Source organism: Amblyraja radiata, chromosome 13 (genome assembly GCF_010909765.2).
Source record: "Amblyraja radiata isolate CabotCenter1 chromosome 13, sAmbRad1.1.pri, whole genome shotgun sequence".
Taxonomy (NCBI): domain Eukaryota; kingdom Metazoa; phylum Chordata; class Chondrichthyes; order Rajiformes; family Rajidae; genus Amblyraja; species Amblyraja radiata.
Window position 1 is genome coordinate 48,963,781 of NC_045968.1, and position 14,295 is coordinate 48,978,075.

The window sequence follows — 14,295 nt, forward strand, 5'->3', positions numbered from 1 at the left end:
CCTATTCCTTTTCTCTAGAGATGCTGCCTGACCCGCTGAGTTACTCCAGCATTTTGTGTCTATCTTCGGAGTAAACAAACGTCTGTAGTTCCTTCCTACACATGCTTCTATAGCTGCCAGAGGAAGCTATAGATTCCGGATCCACAGAGGTAGGCCCTGAGACCCCTCTTAAATAACTCTCTTCAGCATAAGCCTATGCTCTCGAGCTTTAGAACCTTCTACAACAGGAAAAAAACTGTGAGCATTCACTTTATCCATGCCCCTCATAATCTAATACACCTCAATAAGGTCACCCCTCTGCCTCCTACAATCCAAAGAAAAAAAAGTCCAAGCCGATCCAACCTCTCCCGATAACTCAGACTCACAAGCCCAGGTAACATTCTGGTGAAATCACTTCTGAACCTTTTCCAAATTAAAGATATCCTTCCTATAGCTGAATGACCAGAACTGTACATGGTACTCCAGGCGTGGTCGACTGTGCTTGTATTCACTGGAATTTACAAGGGTGAGAGGGGATCTTATAGAAACATATACAATTCTTAAAGGATTGGACAGACTAAATGCAAGAAAAATGTTCCCGATGTTGGGGTAGTCCAGAACCAGGGGTCAGGGTTTAAGAATAAGGGGTAGCCCATTTTGGACTGAGATGAGGAAAAGAATTTCATCCTGGGAGCTGTGAATCTGTGGAATTCTCTGCTACAGAAGGCAGCGGAGGCCAATTCACTGCATGTTTTCAAGAGAGAGTTGGATTTAGCTCTTAGTGCTAAAGGAATCAAGGGATATGGGGAAAAGTGAAGGAACTGATTTTAAATTCCCTCCACCGGGTGGCGCCAGCAATGGCCGCCTCGCCAACAGTCTGTCTCGTCCATTCCTTCTTTGTGTTTTCTAGTATGTGTTATATGTATGTTTTAGTGTTCTTTAGCTTGTTTTATGTGGGGAGTGGGGGAAACTTTATTAAATCCCTTACCTCAACGGAGATGCGATTTATTTCCGTATCGTATCTCCGTCCGCACTGCAGTCTAACATCGAGGAGCTGGCGGCCTCTGCCGGAGACCGACTTGTGGAGGTCCAACCGCAGGAGCCTGAGACTTTAACATTGTGGAGCTCGCGGTCCCTGGTTAGGGACCAACTTCGGGACCTCCAAGCCGCAGGAGCTTTGACTGCCGCGATGCGGGAGTTTTGATCACCCCGTGCGGGGGCTTTGATCGCCAGTAGCGGGAGGTTTATGTGGTTGTGTCTTGTTGGGTTTTATTTAGTATGGCTATGTGGTAAATCGAATATCCCTGTACCTTAATTGGTACACATGACAATAAAAGACCTTGTACCTTGGACCTTGATCATATTGAATGGTGGTGCTGGCTCGAAAGGCCGTATGGCCTACTCCTGCATCTATTTTTATGTGTTCTATGTTTCTTTGTAATCCCTCCTCAACTTTCCTTGTCCAATTCTACCATCTTGATTATCACCAAATTTAATTACACCACCCCTGAAACCAGAAACTGGTGATTATAGGATAGGGAGGAAGGAACTGCAGATGCTGGTTTACACCGAGAATAGGCACTAAATGCTGGAGTAACTCAGTGTGTTAGGCAGCATCTCTGAAGAAAAGGAACGGGTGACGTTTTGGGTCGAGACCCTTCTTCAGACTCTATTCCAGTCTGAAGAAGGGTCTAGACCTGAGATGTCACATATTCCTTTTCTCCAGGGAAGCTGCCTGACCCGCTGAGTTACTCCAGTATTTTGTGTCTATCTTTACTGTTAATGATACATGTAATTATTCTTCATGTGGATCTTCCTAACCCTTCATCACACCTCTATCGTGATGTCCTTAAAACTTACCTCATTGACTGAAACTTTGGTAATAATATATTCTTATATAGCTTGGCATCATATTATACTTAATGACTCTCCTATGAAATGCTTTGGGAAGTTTTGCTAAGCTGAACATAGATTTTGTTCTACTATGGTATCTATGTAATATGGATTTTGGTGTCAGGAGTTATGGAGAGAATCGGGTTAGGTGAGAGAGCTAGATCAGCCATGATTGATTGGCGGAATAGACCTGATGGGCCAAATGGCCTAATTCTGCTCCTATTACTTATAGACATGACCTTAATGAATGAGTTAGATGAAGAGATAGAAAGGCTACATAGGCAAGTTAGGTAATGACTGAAGAAGGTTGATATTATAAGCAGTATACATGGATGCAATAACTTATTAGCAGTAACGGAATGGTAAAATTGTGGGGGAAAAACAAAGCTCACAATTTGACTCTAAAGCAACAGATCAGATGCAATTACTTTCTAAATGGTGAAAAGCAAGAAAAGATGCAGACCTTTGGAGGCAGAAGGCTACACGTAAATGAATTAAAAATCCAATAGATAAGCACAGAAAATAATGAATGAAAGCTATTCAATCTATTCAAAGCCTTAGTTAATGAACATCCGGTGTACTTTGAGCATCCTGCCGCCTTCGGAAGAATAAATTGGCCTTGGAATTAGAGCTGCTGCCTTACAGCACCAGAGACCCGGGTTGGATCCTGACCATGGTGCTGTTTGTATGGAGATTGTACGTTCTCCACATGACCTTGTGGGTTTTCCACCCACATTCCAAAGACTTTCAGGTTTGTAGATAAATTGGCTTGGTATAATTGCAAATTGTCCCTAGTGTGTGGGATAGTGTAAGTTTGCCGGGATCACTGGTCGGTGCCGGCTAGGTGGGTCCAAAGGCCTGTTTCCGTGCTATATCTCTAAACTAAAATCTGATCTATCGTACTGAATATCGGAATGGGCTCAGGCAACTAAATGGGCTACTTTTGTTCCTATCTGACAGCACGAAAGATCAATATTTACACACTCATTGCATGGTGCAGTTGTTAGGTTTAGCTTCAATGTGAGGACATACTGTAGCTGTTCAATTTCTAATCTGATTTGGTCAGTGGCAAGTGCTGAGGCATGGAGCTGTGGATAGGCACATGGATAGAGAACATAGACACATAGGAAAAATAGGTGCAGGAGGAGGCCATTCAACCCTTCGACCAGCCATTCAATATGATCATGGCTAATCATCTAATATCAGTACAGCATTCCTGCTTTCCCCCCATAACCCTCGATTCCTTTTGCCCTAAGAGCTAAATCTCTCTCTTCAAAACATCCAGTAAATTGGCCTTCATTGCCTTCTGTGGCAGAGAATTCCACAGATTCACAACTCTCTGGATGAAAACGTTTTCCCTCATCTCAATCCTAAAAGGCCTACCCCTTATTCTTATGGGTGGAATGGAGGGATATAGATCATGTGCAGGCTGGTAAGAGGCAGTCGTGGCATCATGTTCACCTCAGACATTGTGGGTTGAACAGTCAGTTCCTGTGGTACACTCTTCTGTGTACTATGTTCAAATGTGTTGGCATCTCCCTCCTTGTGATGGGAACTAACTTGCCACAAGATTCAGATTCAGATTCAGATTCAGATTCAATTTTAATTGTCATTGTCAGTGTACAGTACAGAGACAACGAAATGCATTTACTCTGGGGTGCACAAGATGAATGAGTTACTGTATATGGCGGGTCTCCTGCAGCGATTGACATGTAGGTTGAGTTATATTTATATATACCTATTGCTACTTAGATAAAAGCATCGTCACCCCACTGCTATTAATTCCATAACAGTTTTATACAAATTAAAGGTTGATCTCGTCGACAAAGTGGCAGGACCTTTACTGCAGAGTAAATATCAACAAATAGGCCTGGATAGAGTGGATGTGGAGAGGATGTTTCCTCTAGTGGGATAGTCTTGGACCAGAGGCCATAGCCTCAGAATAAAAGGACGTACCTTTAGGAAGGTGATGAGGAGGAATTTTGGTCAGAAGGTGATGAATCTGAGGAATTAATTACCACTGGCAGCTGTGAAGGCCAGGTCAGTGGATATATTTAAGGCAGAGATAGATAGATTCTTGATTAGGCACGAGTTATTGATTGGGGACGATCAGCCATGATCGCAATGAATGGTGGTGCCGAATGGCCTCCTCCTGCACCTATTTTCTACGTTTCTATGATTAGTACATGTGTCAGGTGTTATGGGGAGAAGGCAGGAGAATGGGGTTGAGAGGGAAAGAAACATCAGCCATGATTGAATGGTATAGACTTGATGGGCCGAATGGCCTAATTCTGCTCCTCTCAGTGGTGAACATAAACAAAGGTTGTTGTGCTGTATCTATTATAGACACCAAAAGCTGGAGTAACTCCGCGGGACAGACAACATCTCTGGATAGAAGGAATGGGTGAAGTTTGGAGTGGAGACCCTTCTTCAGACTGTAACTATTTTCAGGTGCAAACAAGCTTCAACCCTGAGGGTGCGAAACAGACATTCGCCCACTGCACTCTTCCTGCCAAGCAGAGTACAGTCAAGCGCTGGATGATTCATCAACACGAGTATAAGTGAATGGGACATTGGTCAGTGGGACTGGCAGTGTACGTACCTGCTGGCAGTGGGGTTCGTGCTCCACCTGGCGCCTGCGGTAGAGAGGGTCAGACAGCCGCAGCGAGCGCCGCTGTGCAGCAGACAGCGCACCACTAACATGCTCTGCACCGCAGGGCGAAGCGTCCCGGCAGCAGGCGATGCGAGGTCGCTACAACCATCGGCAGCACCGCATCTACAATTCGCCAATCCCCAAACAACTTGTTTCTTTTCTCCCCCTTCTTCCCCCTGCCCGGAGAGGAGAGGATGCAGCCTGAAGCTGCTCTCCACATCCTCACGTTAAACAGGGATCCCCAGGGCAACCTTTCTGTGACGCCCGTAATGACACCTTTGTGTTACTATGAGTAACATCTGGCTGTGAATATTTAGGGGGGGATTTCTGCCTCTTGTTTCTGGCCAGGCTTTGTTTGAAATTGGTCAATATCGCTACAATGAGATCTTTGCCAGGGGTTCGGCCTCAGAAGCTGATTTTTCAGGTTGATTTTCATCGTTTCGTTATCAAAGTGCGTCGAAACCGCCCAGCCAAGTTTCAAATGGCCACCTGACAATATCACAGCGTCTTGTTTATAAAGCTTCACTTATCAAACTTCAAATATGTGTCTTCCCCATGGTGGAGCAACTGGGAAATTGTTGGGTTTAAAAAAAAAATCTCTGCTTTAAAAATACCCGATTACATGGCCTCCACAGCTGTCTATGGCAATGAATTTCACAGTTTCACCACCCTCTGTCTGAAGAAATTCCTCTTGATCTCCATTCTAATCATCCTCCCAACGAGGACAGAGCAGTGCTGAGCTACTATCTACCTCATTGGAGACCTTCGGAAGGACTATTACTGGACTTTACTGGACTGTCTTGCATTAAACATTATTCACGTTATTCCCTTTATCATGTATCTCTACACTGTGGATGGCTTGATTGTAATCATGTATTGTCCTGCCACTGACTGGCTAGCACGCAACAAAAACTTTTCACTGTTCACAGGTGACAATAAACTAAACTAAAGATACATCCCTTTTATTCTGAGGCAGTGTTCCCTGTCCCAGACTCAGAGGGCACAGCCTTTGGATATTAATCTATAAACCATTCGGCTTATGCCCAAGCTGAAACCTCACAAATGCGGCAACCACTTTGTACAGAATCATTGGGCTGATCCACATGCACAGATTTGGTACATCACAAAGTTTAGGTATGGTGGCCACACAAGTGTAATCACTACCATCTTGATGTGTGATACATGCCACAAATAAATGTCCACAATTGGTCATGGCAGTGACCACATCTCCTTGTATTTTCTACCATATCTACCTGAAGCCTTCTTGTGAAGCAAAAGGGGCAAGGGTTTCAGAGCGTTTGACTGGAAAACTTCAAGGAGTGTTTCTGTAAGTAGTTTTTATGGTGTCTTCAACAACATCATTGGCAGCTGCATATTATATTCACTGCTGAACAAAGATGAGAGAAATGCTGGCAGACACAAAATGCTGGAGTAACTCAGGTCTGTCTGAAGAAGGATCTCGACCCGAAACTTCACCCATTCCTTCTCTCCAGAGAAGCTGCCTGTCCCGCTGAGTTACTCCAGCATTTTGTGTCCACCTTCGATTTAAACCAGCATCTGCAGTTCTTTCCTACGCATGAGAGAAATGCTCCTACTTCACAATTAGACTTCTGTGTTTCTGCTCCACTATTGATCAAGACATGTCCTGGGCCTCTGCTACAGAGAGAGAAGTTGACAGACGGCCTTTTATTACTTTTCTATTTTTTATGACAGTAGGAAAGGAGATCTGTAAAGGATGTCTTTGAGATTCACTGTGAAAATATGCTCTCAAAATGGAGCTGACTGCCCACAATAATGTGTTCAGCAGTGGGACGGAACACTTGGTTGCAGTTGAGAAAGAGTTAACTAAAGTTATAAAGTTCTAACAAAGTTCTAAGAATAGGAATTACATTTCTTGCTTTGGCACACGTATGCTAAATTTCTCTCACGACTTCTGCAGAATTAGCACTTTCAACAATCAACTACAGTGCATTCATCTCGACAACAATAATCCCTGACCTGTATTAGAATACTTCAAAAATTGTGATCCTTCAGTTTCCAGTTCTCCCTCAGGCAGGTTTGACACAAATTGATTAAAACAGCAAAATGTTCAGTAAACTTCACACTTTCAATTGAAAGTTTGCTAAATTGGATATTTGCAGGTTTCAGTTTTGACAGTGTCTTCTTATTCAGAGGTGTATTTACAGTAAGCAACAAGCACACAACTCTGTTAATAGTACTGGATGTTCTGAACAAATTAGTTATCGGCTAACTAATATTGCATGCGATCTGTGCAATGTTCCCATTCCAATTATTGTGTAACTCCTCTTCAAATATGACCAGCCCCAGTATTTTAACCTCACTTCCTTAGAAAGGATCAGTAAATCAGTTGCTCGTTTGAGTAGAGAGAAGCTGCTGAGTCATTTTAAAAACTCCTCCACATCGATTGCTTTCACGAAGCAGACAGAACAAAGTTAACTCAGACTCCACTTAATTAGGTAAGAATATTCTGATGGAACCAAAAGTTTGGTCTTTCACTTGTTCTAACTTAAATTCTTATCAATGAATATGAGAGTGTTTTTTACAGGAATCGGTTTGCATTCTGTGGGCACTGGAGCTTGCAGCCAGCAGAGAAAGACTCAACCTCATGTCCTTGTCACTTTCCAAACCAGTCACGAGGGTGTAAATAATTAATGACTAAGTGTAATAACAAGGAACTGCAGACGCTGGTTAATAACAAAGAAAGACACAAAATGCTGGAGTAATGGAGGAAAATGATTGAGTGTATTGTGTTAACTACTTGTAGTAAATAATGTTTGTTAAAATGCTAATTGCTAAATGCATGTAGTTTTAGAGGGGCGATAGACAGTTCAAATACAATTGTTTAAAGCAGTGATTCCCAACCTGGGGCCATGGCAAATTTCAGGGGGGCCACAGAAACATTTTGGGATTTAGGGGGCCACCGGTTCAATGAAGGGGGCCACAGAGCTACCACCCTGTTACCTCCTAAATTTCAGTTCTAATAAATTTAAATCTATGTCGTTGAAATATTTTTGATGTTTGTGGAATAGAATAAAAGAGAATATATGTGCAATTAATAGACTGATATTTTTATGGAAGATATTATAATATTGAAGTACAGGTACTTTTTTTCCGCTAATAATGTCAGGGGAGGGGCACAGAAAAATTAAAAGATCCCAAGGGGGCCATGAGCTAAAAAAGGTTTGGAACCACTGGTTTAACGTAACTCATTTAATCATGCATTTGTCAAACAGTCTGCTGAATGCTATTAATTAATAGTGTTGGGCCTTGCTTTATTATCTACTCATTGAACTAATGCGAAACGTGAAAACTGGAAGAGCAGAGAAGTCCCACAGATGTACATTCAACTCATTAAACAATATAAGCAATTTAACTATATCTACAAACATTCCAATACAACCACATTAATGCGAATAACTAACAAAAGTGATAAATGCTCATAGTACATGTATAATTGATCTTTATCCACTATTATTATGCCCTGTTAAGCCCCTGTCTCACGAGTGACCCCGAGTGAAAGAAAAAAATCTGACTCGTGGTTGTGTACGAGATTCCAAGTTTATGTTCAAGAGTTTAACCGAGTTCCCACGGGTATGTCTAAGTTTGCCGTTTACTTCTCATTTCTGCGATGTTCCAAGTTCGTCTCCCGAGTTACTCTTGAGCCAACAACGTCTGCCAACGTGTGGAAAAATCATCACATGGTAAAAGTGATGTCATACAATTTATTTTTCACTATAAAAAGACCCAGCCTGAAGAACGATCTCGACCCGAAACATCACCTGTTTCTTTTCTCCAGAGACGCTGCCTGACCAGCTGTTAGTCCATCATTTTGTGTCTATCTTTGGTTTAAACTAGTATCTGCAATTCCTTCCTTCAAACTTTTAGAGCAGTTTGTTTCGAGAAACAATCCTTCCAAAATTGCATTCAAAAGTCCATTTGAACTGCATTTGTTCAAGGTCTGGCATCAATCATAGGCTGTTTTTTTTTGTTGGGAGGAACTGCAGATGTTGGTTTACACCGAAGATAGACACAAAATACTGGAGTAACTCAGCGGGACAGGCAGCATTTCTGGAGAGAAGGAATGGGTGACGTTTCTGGTCGAGTTCCTTCTTCAGACTGAAAAAAACGTTTCGACCCTTCTCTCCAGAGATGCTGCCGGCTTGGCTGAGTTACTCCAGCTTTTTGTGTCTAGTAAGATTGTTTTGTTCCCTTAATTTATCTCTCATCAAAACGTTAGTAAACTTCTAACAAAAAGATTAGGTAAATTGAACATTAACGTTATTTTTCCCCCCAACAGCAAGGTCCGTAGACCAGAGGGATAGCAGTGTGTGTCTCTCTACTCACCCAGCATGTCCGTCAGAGCAGCTGACCCACCGTCGCGACTTAACTGTATAAAAAGCAGCGGCTCAAAACATTGCTGATTGGGCAGATCTGACCAGAAACCACCCCTTTCACACTCACCCCAGCCCTGGGAAACAAAGTTTTCAGAGCCCTACAGTCACCCCAGCCCACCCGCGAACCTCTGAATGAAAGACAAAGCTCAAACTCTGCACCGAGGTCAGGATCGAACCCGGGTCTCTGGAGCTGCCAGGATGATAAAAAATTGTCAATTAAAAGAATTGAAAGCAAAAGCTACTGAGGATACATTTTTATCAGTTAATAAACAGCAAAAGCAACTTGAGAACGTTTAATTGATAAAAGATTTCCTGTCTGAATTGGTTTAAATCTGGTATTTTTACCCATCTTTGGTATTTGCATAATGAGATGTGGAAGGGACAGCTCTGACCTTTAGTCGTTCGTGTTAAACACTCAACATGCAGGACTATTTGGTTGTTTTTAATCTTTATCCTGAGATAGGTGAAATAAACAAAAAGATCGCTATTGACATGCTCTGAGTCGTCATCTATTCATGCAGAAATTTCCACCCGGCTAATATAATTGTTAGCGGCAGCTTTTTAAATCCTTCGCATTGTTATTCTTGTTACCCTGGATAAAAGATTTTTATCCCATAAATACAAAAGAGGTGCTTGCTTCAGATTCTTCTGTTCCTCTGATTCTCTCTCCGTTTCTCTCTCCTGTCCTCCTCCCTCTCTTCCTTCTCCCCCTCCCTCTCTCCCCCTCCCTGTCTCCCCATGGGCAATCACTACCAAAGTGTCTGCCCACACTGTCAGTACACCTATCATACATTTGTCTCCCGTACTAAGTCACCCCAACTACCCCACCTTTCCCTCCCAACTCCAGTACCGTCCCGACCCCTTGGGAAACTGAAGGGAGCGACAATCAACTGCCACGGATACAAATAATGTCATACACAAGAAAGGGCAGATGCCGGTTGATAAAAAGTGAACACACAGTGCTGGAGTAACACAAAGACGCAGCAGAATTTTGGAAACGTCATCCCGTCACCCATTCCTTCTCTCCAGCGATGCTGCCTGTCCCGCTGAGTTAAAGAGTGCCCACGGTAGACTCACGAGTCACCACGGTAAACTCACGGGCTACTACGTTCTTACAATGAGTTTAAATGTTTCAAATTTTAACTTCAAGAGTATATTTGACTCGTGGAAATCTTTCATCATGTTTAACATTTTTCAAGAGTTAACTAGTTTCCCGGGTACCTGCCGTTAGCGTTACGAGTCACTAAGTTGCGTCCACGAGTTCCGACGTTCCCGCTACGTTGATTGTACGTGATTACCACAAGTTTAATTTGTTTTAAACTCGGGGTCACTCGTGGGTCGACCCGCACCGTGAGACAGGGGTTTTACAGACCACTCACTAACACACTCTAGTTTCAGGACTGATCTCAATCATCTCAAGTTAACAGTGTTCTTTCCATTTAATGAAGCAATAATTTGGGTCAGTTTTTCACATCCCAACAGATGGCTTCCTTCATCTAGTTTAGCAAATTTCCCTCTTCTGCTGACAATCTGCTCTCTCTCTCCGTGCTTTCAATTCTTTGTGAACTTTCGTATCCTGGGCTTTCTGCTGCCTCCTTGGTGCCCTTGTGGCAACGTTATATTTGTTGTCTAGCTTTACTGCAGTAACATTAGGGATATCCTGGGAGAAGCTCAGAATAAGATTGGTTTTGACAGATAATAATAGAGACCAAATAAGTAAAATTTATAATTTAATCGAGAGATTCTTAATACTTGTGTGTATCTTCTTCCAGATAAAGTCATAGACGTATGCAGCACAGAAACAGCCCCTTCAGCTCAACTTGTCCATTCTGACTGCAGGCAGGAAAAAATCATGTGGAATCCAAGGTTTAAACTGCCCTCTTTAACACATTGGCTGCTTTACATTGACCAAGTTCCCCAACCAAGCTAATCCCACGAGCCTATGTCTGGCCCACGTCCCTCTAGTTATTTGTAATTGCGGATCACTCATTCCCCCAGAATGTTTTAACCCCTTCAATGCTCAAACCCACCTGATCATCTGCATTAGGTTTCAATCAATAAAAACAGTTGAATTTGACAGAACAATACAGTCTGCCACATTAAGGTTGGTTTATAAACTGGTGTCTTAAAACAGTACGAATACAAAATGCAAAATATATGAACTTAAAATAAATGCTATAATTTGTCATTTTTTGTGAGGCTTCATTTACAATTAAAACAAAGCTTTACTCAACATGAACTGAGGACAAAGATTGACTCCAGCATTTTGTGTCTACCGATGGTGCCTCACCCGCTGAGTTGCTCCAGCATTTTGTGTCCACCTACGATTTTACCAACACCCATTCTTTCTTAAACAAAGATTGACTCGCCTATTTCATAACTATGCCAATTTGTCAACAAAAGTACCCTGAATCATGCATTCTGACCTTGGTAACGGATTGTATATTAAACTGCCATCATGCCACTTCCCAACCACAGCTGAATGGGATTGCATAAAATGCAAGCTCCAAATGACAAGGGCTTTTTATCCTCCTAACCAACTGGGGATTTTGTTGAAGCAGAAATGTTTTGTGAAAAAAATAAATTGATATGCAATGAAACAAAAAAATGCGAACCTTATTGAAGATTCACTGTAACCATTTTTACCTGTTATCCACTTTAGCCATAAATAAGAGCATTCTCGTATTTCTCACAAATTTCAGATCATATGGATGTGTTGAAGATTGCAGTGGTGTTGATCCTGAACTGTGTTTCCTTTTCGTCTTCCGTGGTCACTTGCCCAAATTACTGCTTCTGCTACTCCTCCGACACTATCACATCTATGACATGTGTTTCGCTTGAAAGCCTTAACAAGGTGCCAAAAAACATCCCTGCTGAGATAACCACCATCTCGATTGAATTCACCAACATTAATGCCCTAACAGACCAAGATTTTGTTGGTCTTTTCCAACTTCAAGAGCTTCTTCTTTCAAGTAATCAGTTGGCAAACATCTCATCGGGTGCTCTAAAAGATCTGCATCGTCTGAGAATACTGGATTTAAGCAACAATTTGTTGACTACATTGCCACCAAATTTGTTCTTGTGGACTTTCAATCTCTCCTCGCTAGTTTTACAGGGAAACAGACTGAATAAAGTGAATCCTTTTTGGTTTTATCAACTTCAGGGTCTTAAATGGTTGGATTTATCAAAGAATATGTTGGAAACGTTACTTCCTTATTCATTTCATAATTTGACCAGTTTGGAAATACTTGACTTATCCAGTAATAAAATTAAATATTTACCAAGCAATCTATTTGACGATATGCCCAATCTGGATAGGTTAACTCTGGGTGAAAATGAGTTGACTACATTTGTCCCTGGTACCTTTGACAATGTAATCAATTTGAAATATTTGTTTCTTAATAATAATAAGATTTCAAGGATTCCATCGATGCTGTTTGATAAAGTTCCAATACTAGACATGCTGGATCTCTCACAGAACAATTTAACATCATTGCCTCCAAGATTGTTTGGTAATCTCTTGCATATTGGGGCAGGATGGCAACAAGGTATGGATCTCTCACAGAATCCATGGGTTTGTAATTGTGACATTAAATATCTGTGGTACTGGCTGAATATAAATATGCAAAAAGTGTACTTTCTTAACACAACAGTTTGTGCCACACCTGCCACGCTCAGGTGGAAAGCAATTAAAGCACTTTCCGAAGAGGAGCTAATGTGCTGAATTAATTACAAAAAAATATTGAGATTGTTCTTCATTTGAATTATGTCAAAAAAATAAAAGTTAAATGTTCTCTTATGTTTGGCTTCTAATTTTCTAGTTCTTGATTATCTGTCGGCAGATGATCCAATTTACAAACCAAATGTGCTGCCCCAACCAGTGCATTATCACATCGAACAACCTCAATCACTCACATACACCATTGGTGTCACTGCGACCTGGATCCCCAGAACAGTTGCCCACATGAAACAGTTGCAAAGTTCAATGACTACTGCTGGCACAATGAATATACAATTTAATAATGGTTGTCGCCGTTTGCATTCTGCACTCAGTAGAAGCTTTTCATTGCATATATTAAAAAAAACAAGTTATCAAGTAAATATCTAGGCAACTGAGAGAGAGAAAATAAAAAAAACAGTGGTAGGACAGTAACACCGTGGCATTAGGGAAGCCAATAACTTGTCCAATTAGCCAGAATTGTGATGAGGTGGGGAAAAATAAAACGTGAATCTAGAGTAAGAAATTGTTAAGCACATGGAATTAGTAAGCTTATCCTTCATGACATTTTGTATTGAGGGAATATTTTTCCGATAGCACTTATTTATTCAAAGTGGGGAATCAAAGGTTTTTTCGAACCAAGCAGAGATAAACCAAAGGTACACAAAATTGCTGGGGAAACTCAGCGGGTGCAGCAGCATCTATGGAGCGAAGGAAATAGGCGACGTTTCGGGCCAAAACCCTTCTTCAGACTGATGGGGGGTGGGGGAAAGAAAGAAGGAAAAGGGGAGGAGGAGGAGGAGCCCAAGGGCGGGCGGATGGGAGGGTGGGAGGAGACAGCTAGAGGGTTAAGGAAGGGGAGGAGGCAGCAAGGGCTAGCCAAATTGGGAGAATTCTATGTTAATGCCATAAGGACGCAAGGTCCCCAGACGGAATATGAGGTGCTGTTCCTCCAATTTCCGCTGTTGCTCACTCTGGCAATGGAGGAGACCCAGGACAGAGAGGTCGGATTGGGAATGGGAGGGGGAGTTGAAGTGCTGAGCCACCGGGAGGTCAGGTAGTGTTCGGAGGTGTTCGGCGAAACGATCGCCCAACCTACGCTTGGTCTCACCGATGTAAATCAGCTGACATCTAGAGCAGCGGATGCAGTAGATGAGGTTGGAGGAGATACAGGTGAACCTTTGTCGCACCTGGAATGACTGCTTGGGACCTTGGATGGAGTCGAGGGGGGAGGTGAAGGGACAGGTGTTGCATTTCTTGCGGTTGCAACGGAAAGTGCCCGGGGAGGGGGTGGTGCGGGAGGGAAGGGAAGAATTGACGAGGGAGTTGCGGAGGGAGCGGTCTTTGGTGAAGGCAGACATGGGGGGAGATGGGAAGATGTGGCGAGTGGTGGGGTCACGTTGGAGGTGGCGGAAATGGCGGAGGATTATGTGTTGTATTTGCCGGCTGGTGGGGTGAAAGGTGAGGACCAGAGGGACTCTGCCCTTGTTGCGTGTGCGGGGATGGGGAGAGAGAGCAGTGTTACGGGGTATGGATGAGACCCTGGTGTGAGCCTCATCTATGGTGGCGGAGGGGAATCCCCGTTCCCTGAAGAACGAGGACATTTCCGATGCCCTGGTATGAAATGTCTCATCCTG

At 42.7% G+C, this 14,295-nt stretch overlaps 2 protein-coding genes across 5 annotated transcripts in view; one reads left to right on the forward strand and one right to left on the reverse strand.

The window, feature by feature from the left end:
- LOC116979990 (very long-chain specific acyl-CoA dehydrogenase, mitochondrial-like) overlaps positions 1-6,742 on the reverse strand; it is an 81,940-nt gene extending 75,198 nt beyond the window's left edge. For 2 of the 3 annotated variants that reach the window (XM_033032020.1, XM_033032019.1), the window contains exon 1: positions 6,524-6,741. The gene's annotated coding sequence lies outside the window, so the exon portion shown is untranslated. Of the gene's footprint in view, positions 1-6,523 lie in introns of all 3 variants that reach the window. The other variant, XM_033032021.1, reaches the window with a different exon arrangement.
- A 90-nt stretch (positions 6,743-6,832) lies between these two features.
- On the forward strand, positions 6,833-12,729 carry LOC116979992 (leucine-rich alpha-2-glycoprotein-like). 2 transcript variants are annotated; one of them, XM_033032022.1, is made up of 2 exons: positions 6,833-7,002; positions 11,643-12,672. In XM_033032022.1, the coding sequence occupies exon 2, from the start codon at positions 11,648-11,650 to the stop codon at positions 12,662-12,664; it is 1,017 nt and encodes a 338-aa protein (XP_032887913.1). In that variant the 5' UTR covers positions 6,833-7,002; positions 11,643-11,647; the 3' UTR covers positions 12,665-12,672. The 2 variants fall into 2 exon arrangements, with proteins under 2 accessions (XP_032887913.1, XP_032887914.1); XM_033032023.1 differs by having other exon boundaries at positions 6,867-7,002; positions 11,603-12,729.
- Positions 12,730-14,295: the final 1,566 nt, after the last annotated feature.

Coding starts and splice junctions, on each gene's coding strand:
- LOC116979992 (XM_033032022.1), top strand. CDS start 11,648: ATGGATGTGTTGAAGATTGCAGTGGTGTTGATCCTGAACTGTGTTTCC.